The sequence below is a fragment of the Geotrypetes seraphini genome, chromosome 13 (assembly GCF_902459505.1).
Source record: "Geotrypetes seraphini chromosome 13, aGeoSer1.1, whole genome shotgun sequence".
NCBI lineage: Eukaryota > Metazoa > Chordata > Amphibia > Gymnophiona > Dermophiidae > Geotrypetes > Geotrypetes seraphini.
In genome coordinates this window covers 34,517,891-34,543,871 of record NC_047096.1, presented here as the reverse complement: position 1 = coordinate 34,543,871, position 25,981 = coordinate 34,517,891, and the positions used below count along the sequence as shown (strand labels likewise).

Here is a 25,981-nt window from a genome sequence, read left to right as displayed (position 1 = left end):
GTTTTGTTAAATGGGATGGGACAAACAAAATATGGTAGAGCTGAAGAACTGAAGGCAAGGTGTGCTAAAACAAACAGTGAAGTGCCAGAGAGCTGATATTATAAGATAGTTCAATATGAATGTGTATGTGTGAAAGAGCATTCTAACATTATATACGCTTGTAACTCCATGCCACAATACAGATTTTTTTTGTTCATCAAATATATCTTGTTAACACAGACCCATGGGTGCGTGCTTCTGCTGTGCTCTCCCATGTCTGCGCATTTTCCTCTGACTTCTATATATGGTGCCCAAAGTTGCATATGCAAATAAATTGGATAATGAACTCTGAACCGGGTGCTAACTGTGCCAGTGCAACCAGTGGACCAGGGCGCTGGAGATACAGGGCTCCAAAATCCCTGGTCCCTGAGCTCACCGCCAGTCCAAAGCTTTCTCCTCCTTCTCTCCATAGACCCTAGTCCGGCCATAGTCCCCTCCCTCCCTCCTTGCTTGCCAGTAAGTACAACAAGCTGCTTTTGACCAGTCTTGGGTTTCCATCAGTCTTGTCCTGCCTGCAGTTTCCTACCTTAATGTTTAGAGGGCCATGAGGGAAAGAGGAGAGAGGAGCAGGAGCAATGCCAGACTAGGGGCTGGAGAGAGAAGGAGCGAAAGCTTAAGCTTTGAGGGTAGGGGGGTATTGCCAGCGAAGTTGGTTCAGGGCACCATAACCTTTCAAGCCGGCCCTGGGTGCCAACAACCAATTATTGATGTTAATCGACACTTATTAACATTTGCAAGAGCTTCTGAATGCACGCTATTCTATAAGGCACGGCGCTTTACTCTCATGGCGCATAGCTCAAAAAGGGGTATGGCTAGAGGGCATGTCGGGGGCATTCTGAAAAGTTGTGTCTGGAAAAAAGGAGGCTCAGGGGGGATATGATAGAGACCTTCAAAATACTTAGGGGCATAGAGAGGGTGGACAGGGACAGGTTCTTCAGACTAAAAGGGACGACAGGTACAAGGGGGCACTCAGAGAAACTGAAGGGAGATAGGTTCAAATCAAATGCAAGGAAGTTTTTCTTCACCCAAAGGGTCGTGGACAAATGGAATGCGCTCCCGGAGGAAGTGATCCGGCAGAGTACAGTACAGGGATTCAAACAGGGATTGGACAGATTCCTGAGGGAAAAGGGGATCGTGGGGTACTGAGGGAGGTGCTGGGGTGTTGCATAAGTATAGACAGCTCACCAGGTCGTGCAAGTGCAAGGCCGGAGGGTTAGGACATTGATGGGAAGATAGGACTTCGATGAGAAACCTAGGGGGCCCCTTCTGGTGATTAAGGCAGGTCATGACCTGTTGGGCCGCCGCGGGGGCGGACTGCTGGGCGGGATGGACCTCTGGTCTGACCCGGCGGAAGCACTACTTATGTTCTTATGAATTACAGAATACTGACTAACTGTGCTAAGTTGGGCGCTAGTACACCGAAGATTTTTTTTTAAGCACCTTTAAAAGACATCGCAGTTACAGCAAAAGTCTTTTGAAGAGAAATGAGAAAACTGAAGCTGTTGGTACCAAGATGAAAAAGTGGACATGTCCTAGAAAAGTGCGATGATTGAAAACGGGTGCTGTTTCACGATAGTGTTGAAAAATAAGCACAAGTGCTACATGTAGTCATTTTCTGAGCACTGTATAATATTTATACCACATTTTAATGAAGGTCTTGTATATGTAGAATTATGTGCATATAAAAATAAGAGATGAAAAAATAAATAATTAAAAAACTGATGTAAAACAACCATATATTGTTCTGGGCCAGTGATAGTTACACCAGCATATTTACACCAGGTTTCCACAGGTATAAGTCTGGCACCCAAAAGTTAGGCATGGGATTCACGGTAAACACTATTCTGTATAAGGTGCGTGTCCTTTATAGAATAACATAAGAATAGCCTTACTGGATCAGCCCAATGGTTCATCAAACCCAGTAGCCCGTTCTCACATTTAGTGCTGAATTTTTTTGGGTGCCTAAGGGCTCCTTTTATGAAGGCGCGTTAGGGCCCTAACGCGCGGAATAGCGTGCGCTAAAATGCCCCGCACGCTAACCGCTACCGCCTCCTCTTGAGCAGGCAGTAGTTTTTCAGCTATAGCGTGCGCTAATCCGGTGCGTGTGCTAAAAACGCTAGCGCACCTTCGTAAAAGGAGCCCTACGTTTTGGCACTGTTTGTTGAATTCCCTCCTTTATGGGCACAACTTATTTGCATACTGTTTTTTAAATGCAAATGTTAGGGGACTGTGTGCCAAAGCTTTAGTATACAGCTCTAACACATAGCTTTCTGCATCCAGGCCTCAGCCTCATTTGACATTACTTAAATACATAGCACACAACGCGTCTGCAGTTTATATTGCTCCAGTTCGACTCTGTGTGTTCTTTTGATCGACCCCAGGGAGCAACATTTCCACATTTTCCAGCTTCAACCCAGGCCAGCTGGAACAACATGAGGGTCAGAAACAGGTGAACACTAGGGGCAGGTTTGAAACCAAACTTCCCAGTCACTGCCAGGCGAACACAGGGAATCAGGCTTTGGAAAAGTCAGGGAACTGTTGGTTCTAAACCACAAGCTTAGCAGTTTTCTAATTTTAAGTTATCCCCATATCCTTGTCTGGTTGTTTTTCTCTTAAATTTGATCTCCCATATGTCTTTACACATACTGACATCACAAAATCACTGTGAAGCTTCACTGGCTTCCGATAATCGCCAGGGTCCACTTTAAATGCGCCTGCCTAACTTTCAAAATCCTACGGCATCCTCCCTCCCTTTATCCCACTCTCTTGGAACTCCTCAAATCCTAATACCACCAGACCCACCCACAAATTAAAACTATCCTTCCCCTCATTAAAAAGCATTTCCCATGCAGGAAAACTAGGGATCTCTCTCCCCTTCAGATTCACCGAGCTCTGGAACAACCTTACCTCCCCTTTTCGGAACCTGAGCTCTCTCCAACTCTTCCGCAAACATCTGAAAACCTGGCTATTCTCAAAAATGTAATACTTACTCCATCTTTGGCATTCTAAGCCCTCTAATTATTCTTCTTACTCTATCCTTTAACCCTTCATTGGAGTTCCTTTCTCTCCCAACTCCTGTAAACCGTGCCGAGCTCTACGATTGTGGAGAAGATGTGGTATACAAACCTAAAGTTTAGTTTAGTTTAGTTTAGTGAAGAATCAATATAGCTAATTTTTTTTCTACTTAATAAAAATAACTGTGCCCACTCAGCCTCCTTATCCCCCATACCCCATCCACTTCTGGGTTTGCTGCTCGTTTATATATAGACAACCCAGTAATCATTAAGGATGCTCCTCAGTTACACACAGGTATTTTTGCAGACAACCCTATCATTGTACACCTATTCATATCCATTCTAACCAATTAAGACGACTTTTATTCAGTGTAATAACTGTGGTGCTTTTGTTCAAAGGCACACCATCTGGGAGCTTAAGGCATGCTAGTATAAAAAAGGAGCCCAGTAAACTTAAGCAGGAATTGGATGAAATTAAAATAGCTTCCATTGCTACACAATCACATTGATTTGCCACCACTGCCTCAAAGAATAAAACAGCCCAGGAATAGATGGGTCACAGTAGGCTCAGATAGACTATGACATGTGACACAGAAATATCTAGCCTCACAATTGTTGTTCCTATGAATTTTTTTGCTCCATTAGAGCATTGTGATACTCCAGAAAAAAAGCACTGAGGTTGAACCTGAACCAATGAAAATAGTTCGAGGAAAAACACCCCCAAATCACAAATAAAGAAACTCAAACTAGAAAACTGTTGCTGTTAGGGGACTCCATTCAGTGGCATTAATCTTAGTACACAGTCCAAGGAGTCTAACATAGTGAAATGCCTTCCAGAATCATCAGACAAATGCTGACTGAATGCAAGAAGGTGTAGGATACGCACGTGAGATCTCTCAGAATCAGAAAGAGATAATGGTTACTGCGGATGGACAGACTAGATGGGCCATTTGGCCTTTATCTGCCATCGTGTTTCTATAATTAGAGAAGAAACTAAGGATTCTAACACTAATGTTGTTATCCACCTGGGATCAAATGACTTAGCCAACAGTACCACATTTTTGGTAAAGAGAGCTTTAAGAGAGCTGGGGAGGGGTTAAAACCTTTGCTAAGGACTGTAGCTTTTTCAGAAGTAATACTATTTGCTTATGGAAAGGGAGAGGGAAGATTACAAATTACTGAAAACTTCAATAAGTGGCTCAAAGTCTGGTGTCATCAAGAAGGCTTTAGGTACATAGGAGGATGGAGTAATGCATGGATAAACCAAAGAATATAGAAACATAGAAAGATGATGGCAGAAAAGGGCCATAGCCCATCAAGTCTGCCCACTCTACTGACCCGCCCCCCTAAGTCTACTCTCCTAGAGATCCCACACGTAATGACCCAATTCCTTAACTCGACCCTTGTAGGGATCCCACATAGGCATTCTATTTATTCTTAAAATCTGGCATGCTGTTGGCCTCGATCACCTGTACTGGCAGCTCGTTCCAATGATCAACCACTCTTTCAGTGAAGAAATACTTCCTGGTGTCGCCATGAAATTTCCCGCCCTTGAGTTTGAGCGGATGCCCTCTTGTGGCTGAGGGTCCTTTGAGAAAGAAAATACATCTTCCAACTTGACATGTCCGGTGATGTATTTAAATGTCTCAATCATGTCTCCCCTCTCCCTGCGTTCTTCGAGAGTGTAGAGCTGCAATTTGTTCAGTCTCGCTTGTAATGATGAGCTGCATATTACTATGTCAGGAAAAAGAATTCTTGGCAATAAATTCAGACAATATGGGTTTCATATTCAAAACAAAAATATATCCAAAAACGGCCTAAGTCATACTTGGATGACCTAAAAGAAAGGTTGTCCAAGTGCCGATAATCGAAACCAGTTTTTTAACATATTCAGAAACTTTTTAGGCCTCTGAATCTCGCTATGCACCCAGAACTCAAAAGGGTGGTTTTGGAGGAGTGTTTAGGGCAGGAGGTAGTCAGGACATGGGCCAACCTAGACTTAATCGCCCTGTAGCGATAATCAAAAGTTTGACGGGGTGGGCGGTGTCCGCAAGAGGGATTGGGCATTCCTCTTGCCGGTGAACTTTTGTGAGAGTGGGGTGTCCAGTAGGAGGGACTGGGCATCCCTCCTGCTGGCGATGCTTGCGGGGGTTTGCAGGGGGGTTCCGGTAGGAGGGATTGCTGGTGATGCGGGAAACTCCACCTGTGCTGAACTAATGGCAGTACTGGGCAAATGTGAACGGTCTGTGTCCCATATAAGGCAATTTGGTTTAAGATGAGCTGGAGAGGGCTTCAAAGGTAAGGTAGTTCGGAATGTAAGGACAGTGCCAAGCAGACTTTTAAGGTCTATGTCAGGGGTAGGGAACTCCGGTCCTCGAGATCCGTATTCCAGTCGGGTTTTCAGTATTTCCCCAATGAATATGCATTGAAAGCAGTGCATGCAAATAGATCTCATGCATATTCATTGGGGAAATCCTGAAAACCCGACTGGAATATGGCTCTCGAGGACCGGAGTTCCCTACCCCTGGTCCATGTCGTGCAAATAAAATGTTTTGGATAGACTGGAGTGGGTTTCAATGGCTACTTCAGTAGTTGGAACCTAAGGACAATGCCAACGAAAAACAAATTAACGAGTGTGACTGTTGGGCAGACTGGATGAACCTTTCAGGTCTTTGCCTGCTGTCATTTACTATGTTACCATGTGACGTGCAAGATAGCATTGCCTCAAAACTGAATGCGGCTGTCGGGCAAACTGGATGGACCGCTCGCCACACAGGTCTCTCCCTCTGCCGTCATTTACTGTTACTATGTAATGTGAACGATAAAGCACAGGATGCAAATCACTCGCAGTCCAAACTTAATGTAAGGCTACCAAGTGAGTGGGAGCAGGATTTCCAAATGTCACAGTTGTACTTTGTGGTATGTTGAGAGAAAGAGATACAGAATCCTTTAGTGAAATGTGGCAAAAACAAAACTTTTACATGGGAGATGGTGGGAGGCTGCACATTTCTGACGACAACAACAACAAAAAAAAATGCAGTTTCCCTAGGTAAGGAGCTGGCGACTTTGATGTAACCCCTGGGCTAAAAGCATAACTCAATTATTTCAGTCAATGTAAAAAGGAGCAAATGTTAAAATAAAATGGCAAGCTGGTGTTTGAATCTGAGCGATAAGGGCTGCACTTACTGCCCATCATACAGTATCTAATCCTGTTAGTTTGCCTGTCCCAACCTATGGATGCAAAGTTCAAGAATTATTTCCCAGGAAGATAAATGGCCTTCATCAACCTTTCTGCTTTTCCTGACCGTCCAGGAAAAGCGAGAGGCACATCAGCAGGAAGATGAGGAAGAGCAGGAAAATAAACACTGGAGGGACAGAGACTTCTATCCAGGAAGCCAGGAAACAGAGAGGAGACACTAAAAAAGACATTAATCCCAGCTCAACTTCTTCCCAGAACTAGTTGGAGGGAGGGGGGTGGGGTTATTGCTGAACAGGGATTGCATTCATTCTTTTCCCCAGCCTAATCCCCCCCCCCCCCCGAGTGTAATTTCAACTGCTTTGTGCTGTGCTTTTGAGCCATGTTGGGGGTCGCTACAGCCTTGGCACCCTGAGGTTGTGGGTTCAAATGCCCTCACTACTCCTCGTGACCCTGGCCGAGTCACTTAATCCCCATTGCCCCAAGTACATTAGATAGAGTGGGAGCCTGCCGGGACAGTTAAGGAATAATGCTCGAGTACCTGAATAATTTGTAATCCGCATAGAATGGTAGAATAGACCAGGAAGGGGTAAAACGCGGATCTGCCGCTTGTAAAGTTTCTGGCTCTGACAGAGCTCGGTGACAATTTAGCGCTGACGGTTCTGTCTCAGCGCTAAAATGTCACCGAGGTCTGTCAGAGCCGATTTACTGGGGCTGCAGGAAACCAGTTTAAAGGATTGGTTTTAGAGCCACTCCAGCACTGGTCTCTGGCTCTGATCCGCGAGGTCCGTCAGGTCCGCGTTTTACCCCTTCCCGAATAGGCCGAATATAAATGAAAGAAAAAGGGAATCCGAAGCAAAAAAAAAAAAAAAAAGGAGCTAGTTGTTTCAGAGCATGGCTGTTAAATCCAGCCAAGTCCTCTCACTATGAGCTATTTCCTCCCTGCTCCAGTCCAGATTCTTCCGGACGAGAGGAAACTCATGAAAAAAATGTTTCACCCCCCCTCCCTCCCCGAGAAAAGATCAACCACGCCCCTGCCTCTCCTTCCCCGCCCCTTTTGTGCTACAGCTTTAGGAAACTAAACCGCAAAAGCCAGAGGAGCAGCTTTCATCGTCTTGAGCTGAGCCCTGCTCTCTGCGCATAAATTCTTGCTCAGGGACCCTGTTTTGAAAGCGTCAGCGTCTCCCCGAGGTGGGTGTCTTTAACTTGTCACTTGAATGATAAGATGCAGCAGGCTCTGGACTGGCCCCGCTGCGGCTGCCTTCTATTGATCCTGCCTGGAGACTCCTGGACTTGGCTTTTTGCATTGACCCTGGATGTCTGCTGCTGCACTGGCGAGTGAGGCTGCATAGTTTTGTTGGCCCACCGTCATTCTCAGAGCTGGGGGGGGAGGGGGGTGGGTCTTGGAACCCGTTTGCTTCTTTTCCACCATCAGTTGGCACAGCTGACAGGCTGTGGTGAGAAGTTAAGGAAGCTTCTGTCTACTGAGGAGAAAAGAGGAGACCAGAGAATGCAAGCATGGATCCTATTAAAGCGTTGGCCGCCCTTCTGCTTTTCTCCAGCCTTTGCAGAGGATCCCAGCTCTCTAGTGGTAAGCTCCCGTGCATTGACACATGTGCTTTATATTTTGTACAAATACCATAGGCTATGTTTCCTCTCGGCGGTTGAGCAATCGCTCATACATTTTACGTGGTCACTCACAAAAATACTGACCAGAGCCAACTTTCAAACAAAATTGAACTATTGAAAAAAAAAAAAATGAGTTAAATTAAATCAAGTGCCTTACCTATAGAAATGCATTGCTAATGCTGGCTGGTTTTTAGAACTTGTTCACATGAAAAAAAAAAATATTGGGGTCTTTTCCAGATAAGCCCCGCCACTAATGCAAAAAGTGCACGGGCGAAAACTTAAGCCCCGCCACCACTAATGCAAAAAGTGCACGGGCGAAAACTTAAGCCCCGCCGCCACTAATGCAAAAAGTGCACGGGCGAAAACTTAAGCCCCGCCGCCACTAATGCAAAAAGTGCACGGGCGAAAACTTAAGCCCCGCCGCCACTAATGCAAAAAGTGCACGGGCGAAAACTTAAGCCCCGCCGCCACTAATGCAAAAAGTGCACGGGCGAAAACTTAAGCCCCGCCACCACTAATGCAAAAAGTGCACGGGCGAAAACTTAAGCCCCGCCGCCACTAATGCAAAAAGTGCACGGGCGAAAACTTAAGCCCCGCCGCCACTAATGCAAAAAGTGCACGGGCGAAAACTTAAGCCCTGCCACCACTAATGCAAAAAGTGCACGGGCGAAAACTTAAGCCACGCCACCTTATAAATTGTTAAACTATTGAAGCCCTCCGAGGAAATTATTCACATGATTTGAATAATGACTCAGGGGGGGTGTTCAAGGGGGGGCGGAGCCCCCCTTGTATATCACTTTCCCCAAGTATTCACTTAGCATGGTGTTAGCTAAAACTGTGGCGGGGGTTCACTTTTTGGCGGGGCTTATCTGGAAAAGATCCAAATATTGCACACATCAGGCTACTCTTTTAGAGGGATCAATGATTATAGGGGCGGCTCTTTGGGTTAGAGGTCTGCACGGGAACGGGGATCGCAGGTATCCCGTGGGTCCTGCAGGGGTCCCGCGGGAATCCCCCCTAACCCACGGGACTCCCACGGGGACCCCCTTCTAGCCAACGGGACTCCCACGGGGATGGAAGGCTTTGGAAGCAGGGTTCGTCCATATAATATAATGGACACGTCAGCCTTAGTAAAAGAGGGGGTTTATAAGTTAATTACCTGAACAGAAAACAAAAAAAGGGTTCCACCAAAGAGATTCCACAAGGAAAACAGCAGCGCAAACACAAAAGAAACTGTGGAATTGATGATCCTGTCAGAAGTAATTGCTGCTTTTTATGAGGACCAGCAGGGATAGAGGTAATTCCTTGCAGGGATTGGTGGGGGACAGAGAGGATCCTGACGGGGACGGGTGGGGACGGAGAAGATCCTTGGTGGGGATGGGTGGGATTTTTGTCCCTGCGCAACTCTCTACTTTGGGTACTTGAACAAACTCCCTTCACTGTGCCCACTGGTTAGAGCAGCCAGCCAAGATCTAGGGGACCTTTATTCAAATTATGCTGTGGCTCCTTGTGATCTTTGCAAAGTCACTTAACCCTCTATTGCCTTGGGGACAATTTTAGATTGTCCCAGGGGCAGAAAAGTACCCGATGAGAGAGATTTTAGAATCATTCCTATTTTCATACTGTTACAAAGCTTTTTGCATGTTTTGTTTTAACTGAAAAAGAACAATTCAGGCCATTTTGAAACGTTTTTTGGGGCACTTTTGCTTCCTAGATTAGATCTATATAAGAGGTTGGAAAGTGTTCAGAGCACTGCAAGACATCAAGAGATTAGCAGATTTTTCTAATCTCACTGATCTAAACACACACACACAAAAAGATAAATAGAATCTCCTTCCCGTCCCCCCAACATCATTTTTAAACTTTCTTTTAAGGTGATATGAAGACATCTTGGATTCTTTTAGATCACAAACAATTAAACAAGTATTTTCTGTTAAAATCTAGATGTGGGAAACAAAAGCATTTCCCCAGTACATGTAAGAGCTAAAATGTGGTTTATTGTCCTGTTTACTGAAGCTAATTTTGCTCCTGAGGTCCCAGACTAGGAAGATAGAGGGAAAGGGATTGTGACTTGTATACTGCCTTTTTGTGGTTTTACAACCACATTCAAAGTGGTTTTACTTACAGGTATTTCAAGCAGTTTTTCTTCTGGCCTGGGTAGTGGAGGATTAAGTGTCTTGCCCAGGGTCACAAGGAGCAGTGCAAGGTTTGAACCCACAACCTCAGGGCGCTGAGCCTGCAGCTCTAACCACTACGCCACCGCGAGTGGTGGACGCTTGGGATGCTCTCCCGGAGGAGGTGGTGACGGAAACCTCCATTATGGGATTCAAGTGCAAGTTGGATGCACACCTCCTTGCAAATCACATTGAGGTATACGGGAAAATAGGGTCTTCATCGGGGAACACCTAGGACGTAAACAGGGAACACCTGGATTGGCCTCCACGTGTGCGGGACACCGGACTGGATGGACCAAAGGTCTGATTCGATGGAGGCATTTCTTATGTTCTTATGTTCACTCCTCCACAGAAAAATCATTCACTATTTGATGCATTTTGCCAGTACATTTTATATTTTCCTGATTACAGACAGAACATATCTGGGAAGTTCCAACATTCTTCTGCATACCCAATTTGTATACACCTATAGAATCACTTTTATTTTGCTTGGCTCTTTTCATTCCCACTGCATCTCCTTGTGCCTCTGGGCAAGTCACTTAAACCTCCATTACACCAGGTAACTAGTAAGTGCCTGTATATAGTGTAAACCGCTTTGATTGTAAGCCGGGTAAAAGTTTTTTAAATAAATAAATCCCATCCCCTTTTCTTTCCCTTCCCTCTTTCCTCCTATATTCTTTAGGTTTCCTCAGTTTGAACTGCCTGCATTGTGCTATTTCATTTACCCTTTCCCCCCTCCAAACCAAATTTAGGGGTAATACGATATACCTTGAGGCTTCATTCACAGATATAGGAGTCCCATTTAAGGGTCCCCTCCACCTCCTTACGTCCAACCAAAACCCATTCCACTGAAGGCCTTAAGACTATGGGCCAACAAACTGCAATCCCTCTGGCCACTTCTGTACAATAGTCAAGATTCTTTTCACTCCCCCCCCCCCCCAGCTCTGTGGCCTTAAACACTGTGCAGCATCCCCAACCCTGGCCTGTCTGAAAATATACCAGATGTTAGAGCTAGCTAATTCAACTGGGGTGGGAGGGGGGTGGATCTCTGTAGTTAAAGACATCAAAATTCAAATGAACTATAGAACAAAAGGAGCCCAGATTGTATCCTATCATTTTGTCTGTTCTAAAGAACATAAGAGAGAAGGGGAGAACACAAGCAGTAAGAGCTGGATAGAGAGGAATCCAACCTAAAGCATGGCAAATTTAACTGGACAATTCTGTTATTTTGTAAAAGCTCAATAGGTCTAAAAGAAAATAAATTGCAGACATTTAAAAGTGTAAAAAGCAGGTTCCATTTAATTAAACTAAAATACACCTGTTCCTTGAAGCTGTAGGAAGTGCAGAATCTGAATGATTAGGGAAATAAAATCCCTACCACATAGCAGCAGGTTGAAAGGAGTACATTTCTCTCTGTTTCTTATTGTGGCTGAGACCCTGCTTACTGACCTCTATTCTGCTCATTGAACATGGAACATTTAGAATGGCTCAGCCATCCTATAAATTCTCCTGAACCACCAAGATACACTCTGAGATGCTAAAAACATAGGCCAACAATGCATGCATTGATAGGAATTACATGCAACGAATGCTCCTGCTTTTTAACATAATTATTAATGATCTAGAGAAGGAAATGACTAGTGAGATAACTTTTGAGTCCTCAGCAAATTTAATGAAGTTACAAGAGGACCTTGTGAGATTGGGCCACTGGGCATCAAAATGGCAGACAATGTTTAACGTGAGCAAGGGCAAAGTGATGCATGTGGGGAAAAGGGATCTGAACTATAACTGCCTAAGGCAGGGCTCAATGTTAGGAGTTTCACTGCCAAATAAAAGGATCCAGGTGTCGTTGTTGAGGATATGTTGAAACCCTCAGCTGAGTGTGGTGCAGCAGCAGCTAAGAAAGGAAACAGAATGTTAGAAATTATCAGGAAAGGAATGGAAAACTCTTCCACTCCACCTATGGGGGGGGGGAACTCCCCCTCCTCATATCTCGTTTCTTAGTCAAAAGCGCGCGCCGACAACCGAGCGCAGGACTTAATCGCGCCGAAGAAACACCGTATTTTAAAGGGGTCCGACGGGGGGGTGTTGGTGGGGAACCCCTCCACTTTACTTAATAGAAATCGCGCTGGCGTTGTGGGGGGTTTGGGGGGTTGTAACCCCCCTCATTATACTGGAAACTTAACTTTTTCCCTGTTTTTTAGGGGAAAAGTTAAGTTTTCAGTATAATGTGGGGGTTACACCCCCCCACCCCCTCAGAACATGGCAGCGTGAGGCAGCGCGATCCCTATTAAGTAGAGTGGGGGGGGTTCCCCCCCACACACCCTGTCAGAACCCTTTAAAATACGGCTTTCCTTCAGTGCGATCAAGCCCTACGCTCAGTTGTCTGCGCTGGGTTGTCGGCGCGCCTTTGTCCTCACGCGCTTTTGACCCGTCACCTCATACCTCCCTAGCCAGCTCTGCAGTACTGTGAGAGCATCAGACAAAAAAATCCAGGGGTGCTGTTCAAATCCTACTCCTGCTCTTTGTAGTCTTGGCCAACTAACATTGCCTCAGGTACAAATTTACCCCTCCCCTCCCCCCTTTTACAAAGCCGTGCTAGCGGTTGCCACTGCGGTAACTGCCCTGAAGCCCATAGAGATTTAAAGGGCTTTTGCTATGCGGCTTTGAAAAAGAGGGGGTTAGACTGCAAGGCCTCCAGGGACAGAGACATCTTGAAAAAGGTGTGGTCAAAATCCAAATAGGTACATACATTTGACTGCTTACTTTGAGGGGGCAAAGGTTTAAAAACGCATATTGACAATGAAGGAAGGTTCAGTTTAGCATTAATGTTTGGGGGAGTCTATGGACTTTTGTAGCATATTTATCAATAAAGTGACTCCAGACACATATACCCGTGGCTGATTACTTGACATCTTATCCTCACAACTCCATTGTTCCTGATGCAACACATGGTCTAGTACAGACATGGGCAAACTACGGCCCGCAGGCCATATCCGGCCCGTTTACTGTTTTAATCCGGCCTGCCGAATTTGCTCTACCCACAAGGTGGAAAGTTTGTACGCGCTTCGGGTCCAGCACGAGCGAGAACGTGCAACAGCCTCTGGGCCTCCGCCGTTTCCAGTGCGCAGTGAAGCAGAGCGCCTGCAGCCACCTGCTCGAGTGGCTCTTTTTGGTGGTGGCTAATATCCATGCAGAGAAGCTCCCGGCTGTGTGAGCTTGCTCCGGACTCTCCTTGCAGAAACAGCAACGGTGCCTCCGCCCCCTCTTTCTTTCTGCCTTTTTTTAAATTAAGGCGGGGGCAGCATTGGAGAGAATATCCCTCCTCAGTCACCACTTTCTAATCACAGCGCTGCCTATCGGGAGAGATCCCAAACTCGCTCCAGCCAAACACCCGACACCCCTCCTCCTCCCCAGCCTCAACTGAGCTCGCGCCTCCACAACCTCGCTGCTCGACGTCTCTGCGGGAGCCCTGGCGAAAGCCTTGCAGCATGTTTGAAAGAAAACAAAGCCATGCCTGCAATCAAATAATAATTTTTTAAAAAATAACAATAGTGATTCGCCTTGTTTCCGAATGGGCATTTCTAGGAGGGTAGGAGTCATGCTCTCTCAGGAGGCTATGGAAAAGGAGGAGGCCGGAGCTGAGATGGAGGTGCTGTTTGTCCGCGTGAGTACCGTAAAACTGCCTGCTGGCCCGGCTCCCTGCATCCTCTGCCATCACAGCTGCTCCTTCACCTTCCCTGTGTGTTTTTTTTTTTGGGGGGGGGGTTAATTGCTAGTGTTCTAAGCTAGTGAAAGTTGTGCGAGCTTCGTGGTTGTAGCTGGGATTTAGAAGAGCCCCCTCTCCTCCGCCTTTTTTTTTCCCCTTTCAGTTTCTTTGAAGACCACCCCACCACCCCTCGCTCTTTTTTCCCTTTCATTTTCTTTGAAGACCCCACACCCACCCCGCTCTTGGTCTGGCTCTTCTGTCAAATTTTAGAATCCATTATGGCCCACAAGTCAAAAAGTTTGCCCACCCTTGGCCTAGTACCTAGTTAAAATCTTGATTGTCAAAACGTGTTTCAGCCAGTGATTTGTTTGTGAGTCATAGCAGAGGAGAAGATGCCTTTGTGACTATGGTGGAATCAGTGAGCAAGGAGAGAGTGACAAAGACTGAGATGAAATGTGGTTCTCATCATCCCTGCTCCTCCTGGGCTCCCTCTCTTTAGAAAAGCAGTGTTTGAGGTTCACAGGGCCAGGCTTAGGATCTTGTGCTTAACCGAGTCAGCACTTCTGTTTCCCTTCCCTCTACCCCTGTGTCTAACTTCTGCCCCTCTCTCTGAACTCTTCCCCTCTCTGCAGACCAGCATCTCCCTCTCTCTGACAACCCTCCATTCTCGCCACCCCCACCCCTCTTTTAAACCTTAAGCAATGTCTCTTCCTGGATGTACAGCTGGCTAGTGGCAACAGTGATTCACCTGCACTCTAAACCTTGCCCTGTACCCTCACTCCCATACTGAGAGCTTCCCACCCCACTGTACTGTGCATGTCCCTGTTTCCAGACCATCTTATGAATTTCTGCATTATCACTAACTCTGCCCAGAGCTAAAAGAAATGGCCAATGATGTTTCAGAAATCAGAATTGATATTTTATTTCCCTAAGGAGTAGTCAAGCATTTTATTTGACATCATTACAAGGCGTAAACATTGCTTCACTGGGCAAATATGTAACTGTGCCAATTGCTGTAAATAATAATATTTTACACATTCATCCCCCCATTCTATAGCGTGAGCACCTAAATATAAGTGCTATTTGCGTGCTCAGATTATAACATGCTCAAGGCCAACACAGAAGAGGAGGCCGACATGCCGGTGCTACATTAAAGTAAGAAGAGGGCTCTGGGGGACTTCAGGTTGCGGCGGGGGGGTTCCCGTTGGCGGCGGGAGGGTGCCGGATCGTGGGGGGAAGGGTGTCAGATCGCGGGGCCTTTGGGGGGAGCAATGCTGGTTCTCGTGGGGGGGGAGCAGCGCTGCTGGCCTCGGTTGGGGGGGGGAACGTATCAAAGCGAGTTTCCATTATTTCCTATGGGGAAACTCGCTTTGATAAACGAGCATTTTGGATTTCGAGCATACTCCTGGAACGGACTGTGCTCGTAATCCAAGGTACCACTGTACTTTGGAAGAAAGGCAGGATGGAGATGTTTAAATACCTCTCTTTGCCATAATTACGTATACAGTAGATGAGTCTCTTTCAATGGAAAGAAAGCTCCGGATTAAGGGGGCAGGGATGAAGGTGAAAGGGGATAAACTCAGATGTTACCTGAGGAAATTTCTTCTTTAAAGAAAGTGAATTCATGAAACGGCCTCCCAGTGGAGGTGATTGAAATGATTATCTGAATTCAAGAAAGAACATAAGAATTGCCGCTGCTGGGTCAGACCAGTGGTCCAGTGGCGTACCTAGGGTATGTGGCACCCGGGGCCCATCATTTTTTGACACCCCCCCCCCCCCCCATGTAAAAAAATATTTTTTGTAATGACCATGAAACGGAATAAATGGTCAGAATAGAAACAGGCAGTGAAAATTTTCTTATATTCCAAACATAACATAACATAACATAAATTATGTCTGAATTGTCATGACATCAGAAGTACATATGGAGTAGTTGCAGGTGATGCTTGGGACAGTTCTGATTGTGTTAGTTCGGTTTTATGTGTTTTTTGAATAGAAGGGTTTTTATTTCTTTTTGAAGGTTTTGCAGTATGTGGTCGATGTCAATTGGTTGTAGAGTTGGGGGTCAAGCGTTGCAGCTCGAATGGCTAGGAGGTTGTCGAACAGTTTTTTTCCTTTTGACGTTTTTGGTTGGAGGGTGTGTGAATGGTGCGTGAGCTCTCCTATGTCTGTTTGAAGTGGATTGAATTATTTAGCTGAAGAAATTAGTTACCCCCTCATCCCACACACATTAATTCTCTTCATTATAAAAAAAACATTGATAAGTTCCCAGAAAAAAAATACATTAAAATAAAAAGTGAAAACAAAGGCCCCTACAGATGAGAACATAACATAAGAATAGCCTAACTGGGTCAGACCAATGGTCCATCATGCCCAGTAGCCCATTCTCATGGTAGCCAACCCAGGATACTAATACCTGGTCAAAACCCAAAGAGTAGCAACATTCCATGCTACCGATCCAGGGCAAGCAGAAACTTCCCCCATGTCTTAATAACAGATTATGGACTTTTCCTCCAGGAATTTGTCCAAATCTTTCTTAAAACCAGCTACACTAACTGCTTTTACCATAACTTCTGGCCACTTCATTTTTAAGTTTAGATCTTTCCTTTCAAACAGAGACCTTGCTAGATGTCAAATACAGCACAAGGTAACTTCACATGGACTTAGCTGTGCAGGAAATGTGAATCTCCTCATACACCCACCATATAGTGCAAAAATGTGCAAAGGTCTGTTTTTTTCTTTCACTACATAGCCTAATGCCACACAAGCAGCGCTGTTACAAACATATTCTGTAGGTCAATGCTAAGGATAACAAAGTTTCCTTCCTTGGACCAGAAGGAGATACTGATAAACCACTGGAAAAGATCCCAACACAACACCCAATGACCCACTCAGTGTGTGAACCAGTTGAGTGGAGTGGACTAACTGGGGGGTGGTAATGGGCCCGGAGTTTGCTCAGCAGAATTTCCCAGACCACCTCTTCCTCTCAACACATTGACACGCTGCCACCACCACCACTAGAAACACCTCACTGGGTAGGCCAGCTATGCTATAAACTTTATAAAACACATTATTATATTTTCTTATAAAGCACATATTTTAACTGAACTCTCTGACATCCTCAGCCTTTCCATTCACAAAAATAGAAGGAAGAAAAGTTCCCATTTCCTGCTGTTTCATGTCCCCGGCCTATACAATATTTTTTTTTCTGCAGACCCTTCAAAAGTCTGACCAAATCATCGTTTCACTTGCATTATAAAGTACTGAGGATGCCATCTCTCCCCAATCCCAGGTCCTAAAGTCTAAGACAGTAGCGCAAACTAATGCTGCCAGATTCAGGAAAAAAAATTTCGATTCGATTCAGCCTATTGAATTGGTTTTTCAATTCGATTTTCCTGCCCAGTTGAGTGATTTTTTTCAAAACTCCTGGTGGGTTTTATAGCTTTTTCACCCCCTTTGGCTTCTCCTAACCACACTGGCGCTGTGGTGTAAATAAAATAAAGAAACAAAAAGGACTTTTCCTCTCTCTGTTAAATCCTAGCTCACGTTTGCAGTCCAACACCAGCTCTGTCAGGATATACATTTCAAATCTGACATATTATAATCACAAAACAGAAAATAAAATTAATTTTTCTACCTTTTGTTGTCTGGTTATATTTCAAATCTTGTTGGTCCAAGGCTCTGGTTTTCTTCTGATAACTTGCTTGCCAGGGTCTCCTTCTTTCTTCTTTCTTCTTTCTGCGTGCTAACCATCCATCTGCCAACTCTGTCCTCCCTTTCCATTTCCCTTCCCTCCCCAGGAAGTCTGGTATCTTTCCTTTTTTTCATCTCCCTCCACAGATCCACCTTTTCTTAACTACCATTTCATCCGGCATCTCTCCCTCCTTCCCCACCACCCCAGAGTCCACCATCTCTCCCTTTCTTTTCCCAATTACCCTCCTATCCAGTATCTCTATCCCTCCTCCACACCATCCCTTGTGTCCAATTTCTCTCCCTTTCAGTTCCTTCCCTCCCTAAATCCCATGGTCCATCATTTCTCTCCCTCTCCTCTATTTTCAGACCCATTATTTCTTCATCCCCCCCCCAAAGTTTGGCATATGCACGTCTCTTTGAACACCCCCTTCCCTCTGTGTACTTCTAAACCAGGGTCCCCCCCAAAGGCCTGTCCCCCCTTAAAGGTCTGCCTGTCCCCCCTTGAAGGCCTGCACCCCCCTTGTAGGCCTGTCCCACCCCCTTGTAGGCCTGTCCCCCCCCCCTTGAAGGCCTGTCCCCCCACCTTGAAGACCTGCCTGCCTGTCCCCCCCCTTGAAGGCCTGTCCCACCCCCTTGTAGGCCTGTCCCACCCCCTTGTAGGCCTGTCCCACCCCCTTGTAGGCCTGTCCCACCCCCTTGTAGGCCTGTCCCACCCCCTTGTAGGCCTGTCCCCCCCCTTGTAGGCCTGTCCCCCCCCTTGAAGGCCTGTCCCCCCCTTGAAGTCCTGCACCCCCCCCTGAAGACCTGCACCCCCCCTGAAGGCCTGTCCCACCCCCTTGTAGGCCTGCCCACCCCCTTGAAGGCCTGTCCCTCCCCCTTGTAGGCCTGTCCCCCCACCTTGAAGACCTGCCTGCCTGTCCCCCCCTTGAAGGCCTGTCCCCCCCTTGAAGGCCTGTCCCCCCTTGTAGGCCTGTCCCCCCCTTGAAGGCCTGCCTGCCTGTCCCCCCCTTGAAGGCCTGTCCCCCCCCTTGAAGGCCTGTCCCCCCCTTGAAGTCCTGCACCCCCCCCTGAAGACCTGCACCCCCCCTGAAGGCCTGTCCCACCCCCTTGTAGGCCTGCCCACCCCCTTGAAGGCCTGTCCCTCCCCCTTGTAGGCCTGTCCCCCCACCTTGAAGACCTGCCTGCCTGTCCCCCCCTTGAAGGCCTGTCCCCCCCTTGAAGGCCTGTCCCACCCCCTTGAAGGCCTGTCCCACCCCCTTGTAGGCCTGTCCCCCCTTGTAGGCCTGTCCCCCCCTTGAAGGCCTGCCTGCCTGTCCCCCCCTTGAAGGCCTGTCCCCCCCTTGAAGGCCTGCACCCCCCCGAAGTCCTGCACCCCCCCTGAAGGCCTGCACCCCCCCTGAAGGCCTGTCCCACCCCCTTGTAGGCCTGCCCACCCCCTTGTAGGCCTGTCCCCCCTTGTAGACCTGTCCCCCCTTGAAGGCCTGCCTGCCCCCCCCTTGAAGGCCTGTCCCTCCCCCTTGAAGGTCTGCACACACACCCCCCGAAGGCCTGTCCCCCCCCTTGAAGGCCTGCCTGCCTGTCACCCCCCTCCCCCTTGAATGCCTGCCTGCCTGCCCACCCGCCCCACCCCAAAGAACCGCTCGCCCCCCTGGCCTCCCCGCACCACCTATGAAGCAGCACTACCTATGCTCCCGGCCTTGCCGTTCAGTCCCCACCACCACCACCACCCCCGAAGGACCGCTCGCCCCACTGACCTTCCTGCACCACCTATGAAGCAGCCGCAGCAGGATCGCGACATCAGCTATCCCTGCGCTGCTTCCTGCGCCGTGTTCCCGCCCCTCCTCTGACGTCAGAGGAGGGGCGGGACCGCGGCGCAGGAAGCAGCGCCCAAGCAGCTCAGGGATAGCTGACCTCGCGATCCTGCTGCTTGCTGCTTCACAGGTGGTGCAGGAAGGTCAGTGGGGCGAGCGGTCCTTCGGGGGTGTTGGGGGACTGAACAGCAAGGCCGGGAGCACCCCTTCAGGGCTGGCACCCGGGGCGGGCTGGCACCCGGGGCGGACCGCCCCTCCCGCCCCCCCCTTGGTACGCCACTGCAGTGGTCCATTGTGTCCAGCAGTCTGCTCACGTGGCGGCCCTCTGGTCAAAGACCAGTGCCCTAACTGAGACTAGCCCTACCTGCGTAAGTTCCAGTTCAGCAGTAACTTGTCTAACTTTGTCTTGAATCCCTGGACGGTGTTTTCCCCTGTGACAGACTCCAGAAGAGCGTTCCAGTTTTCCACCACTCTCTGGGTGAAGAAGAACTTACTTATGTTCGTACAGAATCTATCCCCTTTCTTTCTTTTTTTTTTTTTTTTTTTTAATTCTTTATTCATTTTCAAATTTACAATAAGTGTGATAATATGTCCAAACAAATTAAAAATAAATATATCACTTAATAATCATCAATGGTACAAATTATACGCTCTTATCTCCCACCCTTCCCTATCGTATAATCAATGCTTTATACAATATGTAACAATAAAATTACCCTCTTCCCCCTCACAATTGAATTTGTAAATTTAAGGGAAAAAAATGTCATCTAATCAGTACAATACTTTGTTAATGGCTCCCACACATCTTGAAATTTCCTGAAACATCCTCGCTGTATTGCAATAAATCTCTCCATTTTATAAACATGACATAAAAAATTCCACCAGAAATTATAATTTAATCTACTCCAGTTTTCCAATTATACGTAACTTGTTGAATGGCAACCCCAGTCATTATAAGTAATAATTTGTCATTATTTGTAGAAATCTGACTTTTTGCTCTAATTGCCGTACCAAACAGCACAGTATCAAATGATAAAGCCACTGGGTTGTCTAATAAACAATTAATTTGGACCCAAATTGATTTCCAAAAATTCATAATAAATTGACAATAAAATAATAAATGATCTAAAGTCCCTGCTTCGAGATGACAGTGCCAACATTTATTAGACTTAGAGCTATCCAATTTTTGTAACCCGACAGGGGTCCATAATGCTCTATGTAACAGAAAAAAACAAGTTTGTCTCATAGTACGGAATCTATCCCCTGTCAATTTTAGAGAATGCCCTCTCGTTCTTCCTACTTTGAAAAGGGTGAACAACCTGTCCTTATCTATTAAGTCTATTCCCTTCAGTACCTTGAATGTTTCGATCATGTCCCCTCTCAATCTCCTTTGCTCGAGGGAGAAGAAGCCCAGTTTCTCCAATCTTTCAATGTACGGCAACTCCTCCAGCCCCTTAACCGTCTTAATCGCTCTTCTCTGGAACCTTTTGAGTAGTAAGAACATAAGAAGCGCCATCTCTGGATCAGACCTTCGGTCCATCAAGTCCGGCGATCCGCACACGCGGCGGCCCTGCCAGGTGTACACCTGGCGTAATTTTTAGGCAATGAACTAGCACGGTCTTAGGCACTAAACTGCACCATTTGCACATCGCACAGTTTTGCACGTTAAGCACAGCACTTTAAACGCAACGGGATTATAAACTCTGAATTCTCCAGCCATTGGTTGTGTGTTGGCAGGAATAGCAAAGGGACACAGAAGATATAAAGGTCCCAGCAAATTTCCCAGTTGTGTGATATGGTCTGAATCATCGGATAATTGGTTGGAATATTTTAATATGATCAAGTTAATAAAATTATAACAAGAGCTGTGATTCAAGTTAATAAAGTAATTTTTAGTCACCCATATCCTTCTATGCCTATAAGAACATGTACGGTGACCAGTGCTGGACACAGTACTCCAGGTGAGGGTGCACAATGGCCCGGTACAGCGGCATGATAACCTTCTCCGATCTGTTCAGGATCCCCTTCTTTATCATTCCTAGCATTCTGTTCTCCCTTTTTGCCACCAGAGCACATTGCGTGGACGGCTTCTTTGACTTGTTGATCAGAACTCCCAAGTCTCTTTCCTGGGAGGTCTCTCCAAGTACCGCACCGGACATCCTGTATTCGTGCATGAGATTTTTGTTACCGACATGTATGACTTTACACTTATCCACGTTGAATCTCATTTGCCATGACGATGCCCATTCCTCGAGCCTGATTAAGTCACGTTGCAGATTTTCGCAATTCCCTGCGTCTTCACTACTCTGAATAACTTCGTATCATCTACAAATTTAATCACCTCACTCGTCGTACCTATGTCCAGATCGTTTATAAAGATGTTGAACAGCACGGGTCCAAGCACCGAGCCCTGCGGCACCCCACTGGTGACGCTCTTCCAGTCCGAGTATTGTCCATTTACCCCCACTCTCTGTTTCCTATGCTCCAGCCAGTTTTTAATCCACTTTGGACAAGTACATAGGATCTCTAACGGAGGAGATAGTAGATGGCATTGATAGGCCACATACAGTAATCCTTATCTGCCTTCATTTTATTATTATTATTTTTTTTTTTTTTTTTTTTAGAAATGCAGACGTTTCAAACCTTGCTGAAAATATATGAAAACATTATCACTGCTTCAAGGTTTTCTTAGGCAGATATAGTCTGGAAGTCTCTGCACTGGTTTCCTCCAGTACACAGCAGGAATAAACATGTTGGCCTTGATTCTTCACACGTAGGCAGACTAGTAAAATTCCACTGTCGCAGGTCCAGAGTGTTTTACCAGAAGAATCTATGTTAGTTTGATTCTGGTATCACAGGCATACAAAAAGGCTGGTTAGGCTATTGCCAAACAGTAGCTGCTGATCATTTGCTGGTGGTGGTGGGTGGGTAAGTTACACCAGCCAGTTAAAGCTTTCCCATATTTCTTTTTCATGACTCACGAAAAAGGATCTCTTTTAGCTTCTAATGATAAGACAGACAGTTCTTTCCTCCGTGGTCCTGGCGAGTGCTTGAAATAGGGCAGGACTCGAGGATTATGCTGTAGTTTATTTGATATACTTAGCGTTATCATATATCCAGGAAAACCCGGGTTTTAAAAAAGCGAGTCACCCATAAGCCCACCTACCCACTTTCGAAACTACGACGGGAACTCACGGCAGCCATTTTGGATGAGTGATTTGCATGGGGCAGGAGCGTAGGAAGATCTCTCCTGCCCCGAAAGACCACTAGACCACCAGATTAGGTCCGGGAGGCGGGAGGGAAGTGGGGGTGATTCCGGTTTTAGGAAATCGTGAATAATCGAAATCGCGAGTCCTAAAACCATGAGTCGGGAGGGGGAAGTGTACTACTACTTGTCTTTTCTATAGGGGCAGTGGCATAGAGAGGGAAGCTGGTAGCCGAGGAAGAAGGAAATGGCACCTGGCATCTCCCCCCCCCTGGCCTGGGGGGTGTCTTTTAACTGCACGCCCCCACTCCCCCAGTGCTATTTGATTTCATTATTAGGTTGCTTTCATTATTAAGATAAGAAACTCCTAACAGTCCTGGAAATCATTCTTAGCAGGGTCTTAGATTTAAAGGAAAAGTTGCTGAGTGACGATGTCATTGATAGGATATGGATTGAAACTTAGACTTGCCATAGAGAGACAGTGAATGCATGCTGCAGAAGAATTGTAAAGACTAGCTGGACGGGTCTGATCTCAAATTTTATTATGACTAGTACAGCTATACAAATGATCACATGAAATTGGAAAAACTGGGATCGTCTCAACTTTACATTCTGGTGGGCAAGTTTATGTCTAATTTATAAATATGAGAAAATGATCGCTGATTTGTTAGGGAATACAAAAAACTTTAAATTAATCTGGGGCCCATTGTCATCTTTTGTAGAATTATTATAGTTATGATTTTGTTGTTAGATAAAATGCACATCCATGGAGGGGGGGAGGATTATAAGGTCTTTTAATTATTAAAATAGATGATAATAGGAGGGAAGGATAGGGTTTGTTTTTTTGAGGTTTGATAAATAAGTCTGATTAATCATATGTATAACTTAAGTTTAAAATATGTATAATATATCTTGGAACATATGATAAAATTGTATAATTACTTTAATGATAAAGATTAAGATGGGTGGGGGAGGGTAATGATCTGTATGAATCTTGTAAAATCATAAGTGATGTCTAAAGTGTTAAATGTATAATCTATGTTTCCACTTATTGAAAGTGTTTTAAAATAAATAAAGATTATTAGTGAGACAGGGGTGTAATGTGGACCTGATCCCAAAGTGGGTGGGCACAAAATCCCTGCCTTTCCCACTCAGCCCTGGGTACCATTAAATTCTTCTCTTCTTCCCCAGCAGTAGGCAAATAACTCATACCTACTGCTTACACCAGCTCTGAACCTTCCCTCTGATGCAACTTCCTGGTCAAATGATCAGGAAGTTGCGTCAGAGGGAAGACTAGGGGCTGGTGCAAGCAGTAGGTATGAGTCCATGCTCACTGTTGGTGAAGAAAAGGATTTAAAAGGAAGTGGGAACTTGGGGGATTTTAGATAAGAACCACCCCAGTCACCAGGGGAAGGGAAGGAAGAGATGCATGGAGCCTTTGGCTAGCGGTGCTTGGGGATCCCCGCCAGCCACATCACTGCTGGGTGGGCCTGATTCAAAGTGGGCGGGCCTGTGCCCATCTAGGCCCACCCATGGCTATACCACTGGCATGAGAATTGCAGGTCATGCCCTCAAATGTTCCGGTGGCAAGTTAGCTAATCTAGTACTGGAGGGCATGACAAAAGCCAAAAGAAAAGCAGAGAGCAGTCAGGGCCCCCCGAAATATAAAAAAAAAAATAAAAAGTAGACGAAGCAAAATCTAGAAATAGGGCTAAAACAACGAAGAACGTTGAGCGCACAGATAACTGGCATGCCACGTTAACCAATATTTGTAATCATCGACATAAAAAGATCTCGGGTTCCTTACATAAAATCACAGATGTACATGTAAAATTAAGAAAGTAGACAACGTTATCGATTGCATCCAATTGGAAATTTGTAGTCATGAACTCCTGAGGCCGTTTTGTTCTCTGCTCTGTTATGCATTTTCCTCCATACTCTGCCTACAAAACTTGATTGATCCAAGTCCAGCCAAGTCTCTGCCAAGTGGCTCATCGGTGACGATGATGGTGAAATGCCTGCTTTATACTGCATCTCTAGTGGCTCAAATCACATAAATCATAACATAAGAGGCAAAATTTAAGAATATCATAGAGCCCAAAAGGGAATCTTATTAGAATGCCCTTCTATGTGACCGTGAGCCAACCAGGAATAACAATCTGCTTCTGTTTTTTTTTTTAGGGCAAACCATTTGCCGAGGAGGAACACAACGGCCCTGTTACAAAGTAGTTTACTTCCATGATGCCTCACGCAGGGTGAACTTTGAAGAAGCTCAGCAAACCTGCCAGCGAGACAAAGGCCACCTGGTCAACATTGAATCTGAAGCTGAGCAGAAGCTGATTGAAAAGTTTATCTCGAGCCTCTCCGCCTCGGATGGGGACTTCTGGCTTGGTCTTCGAAGGACAGAGGATGAGGAGAACGTGACGGACTGCCAGAGCCTGTACACTTGGGTTGATGGCGGCAAACCCCGATTTTGGTAGATATGCAAGACAAGAGGTTTCCTGTGGCGCTCAATGTATTTAATGATCTGATATTTCTGGATCATACTGTATAATACCAACCACCTTGTGATGATTGGGGCTGCCTGAATGCATCCAGTAGGGAGAAATAAAGGGTTATAATAAAGAGCATTCGGTGTTATTTTCAGCTGCGGCGGTCAGCATTCTTTTACGTACTGGCTGCAGTGGTCAAAAAAAAATAATCCGGATATTTAGCATCACTGGATAGTGGCTAGTGTTGACTATTCAGATAATATGGTCAGTGGAGTAGCGGGTGTGTGGGGGGGTAAGGTGTGGACCATCCTGGGCACCATTTTGGCAGGGGCACCAGCACTTACTTCTTCAAAATCTGTGCTAGCAGGAAGCAGCATCTCCCACTTGCTGCTCTTGCCAGCCTCGGAGTTCCTTCTGACATCGCTTCTGGGTAGGGTTGCCAAATTTTCCAATCAGAAAAAACGGACCCCCCTAGACCCACCCTTGTAATGCCCTAATCCCGCCACCCCCCCCCCCCCCCCCACTGCCTGCCCTTTTCGAGCAGGAGGAAAGCCGCACATGTGCGGGGTGAGTGGCGCCTGGGGCAGTAGTGCCCCTTCCCCCGCCCATCCCACTGTGCACATGCCCCCTTCCCTTTTTAACTTCTCCAGCGTGAGCAGAATGCCCACGTCGGTGTCGGTGAGCCCTGTGATATCACTTCCTAAGCGCAGGTCCCGGAAGTGACATCGGAGAAAGCGCCAACGCTAACGTGGGCAGCAACCTTGCGCCGGAGACGTAAAAAAAGATGCAGGGAAGGCAAGGGGTGTACGCGCGGCAAGGAGAGGAGTGGGGGAGGAGGGATGCTGAGTCCTTAGGAAGACCGTGGCCGCCCCCCTGCGCCCCCTCCCCTTACTACAGCACTGATTGCAAACATTTTTCCCCTGATTCTATAAAGGGCACTCAAATTTGCACACCCAAATTTGGGAACAATCCTGAGATGGACGTGCAACTAAAACTGGATAATGAGACAATTAACAACA

The 25,981-nt window shown here is 46.4% G+C and overlaps 1 protein-coding gene across 1 annotated transcript in view; it reads left to right on the top strand.

The window, feature by feature from the left end:
* The first annotated feature begins 7,306 nt into the window (after positions 1-7,306).
* LAYN (layilin) overlaps positions 7,307-25,981 on the top strand; it is a 37,885-nt gene continuing 19,210 nt past the window's right edge. The window contains exons 1-2 of the mRNA XM_033919015.1: positions 7,307-7,840; positions 24,652-24,946. Coding sequence (XP_033774906.1) covers positions 7,768-7,840; positions 24,652-24,946 — 368 coding nt within the window. The 5' untranslated portion in view covers positions 7,307-7,767. The remainder of the gene's footprint in view (positions 7,841-24,651; positions 24,947-25,981) is intronic.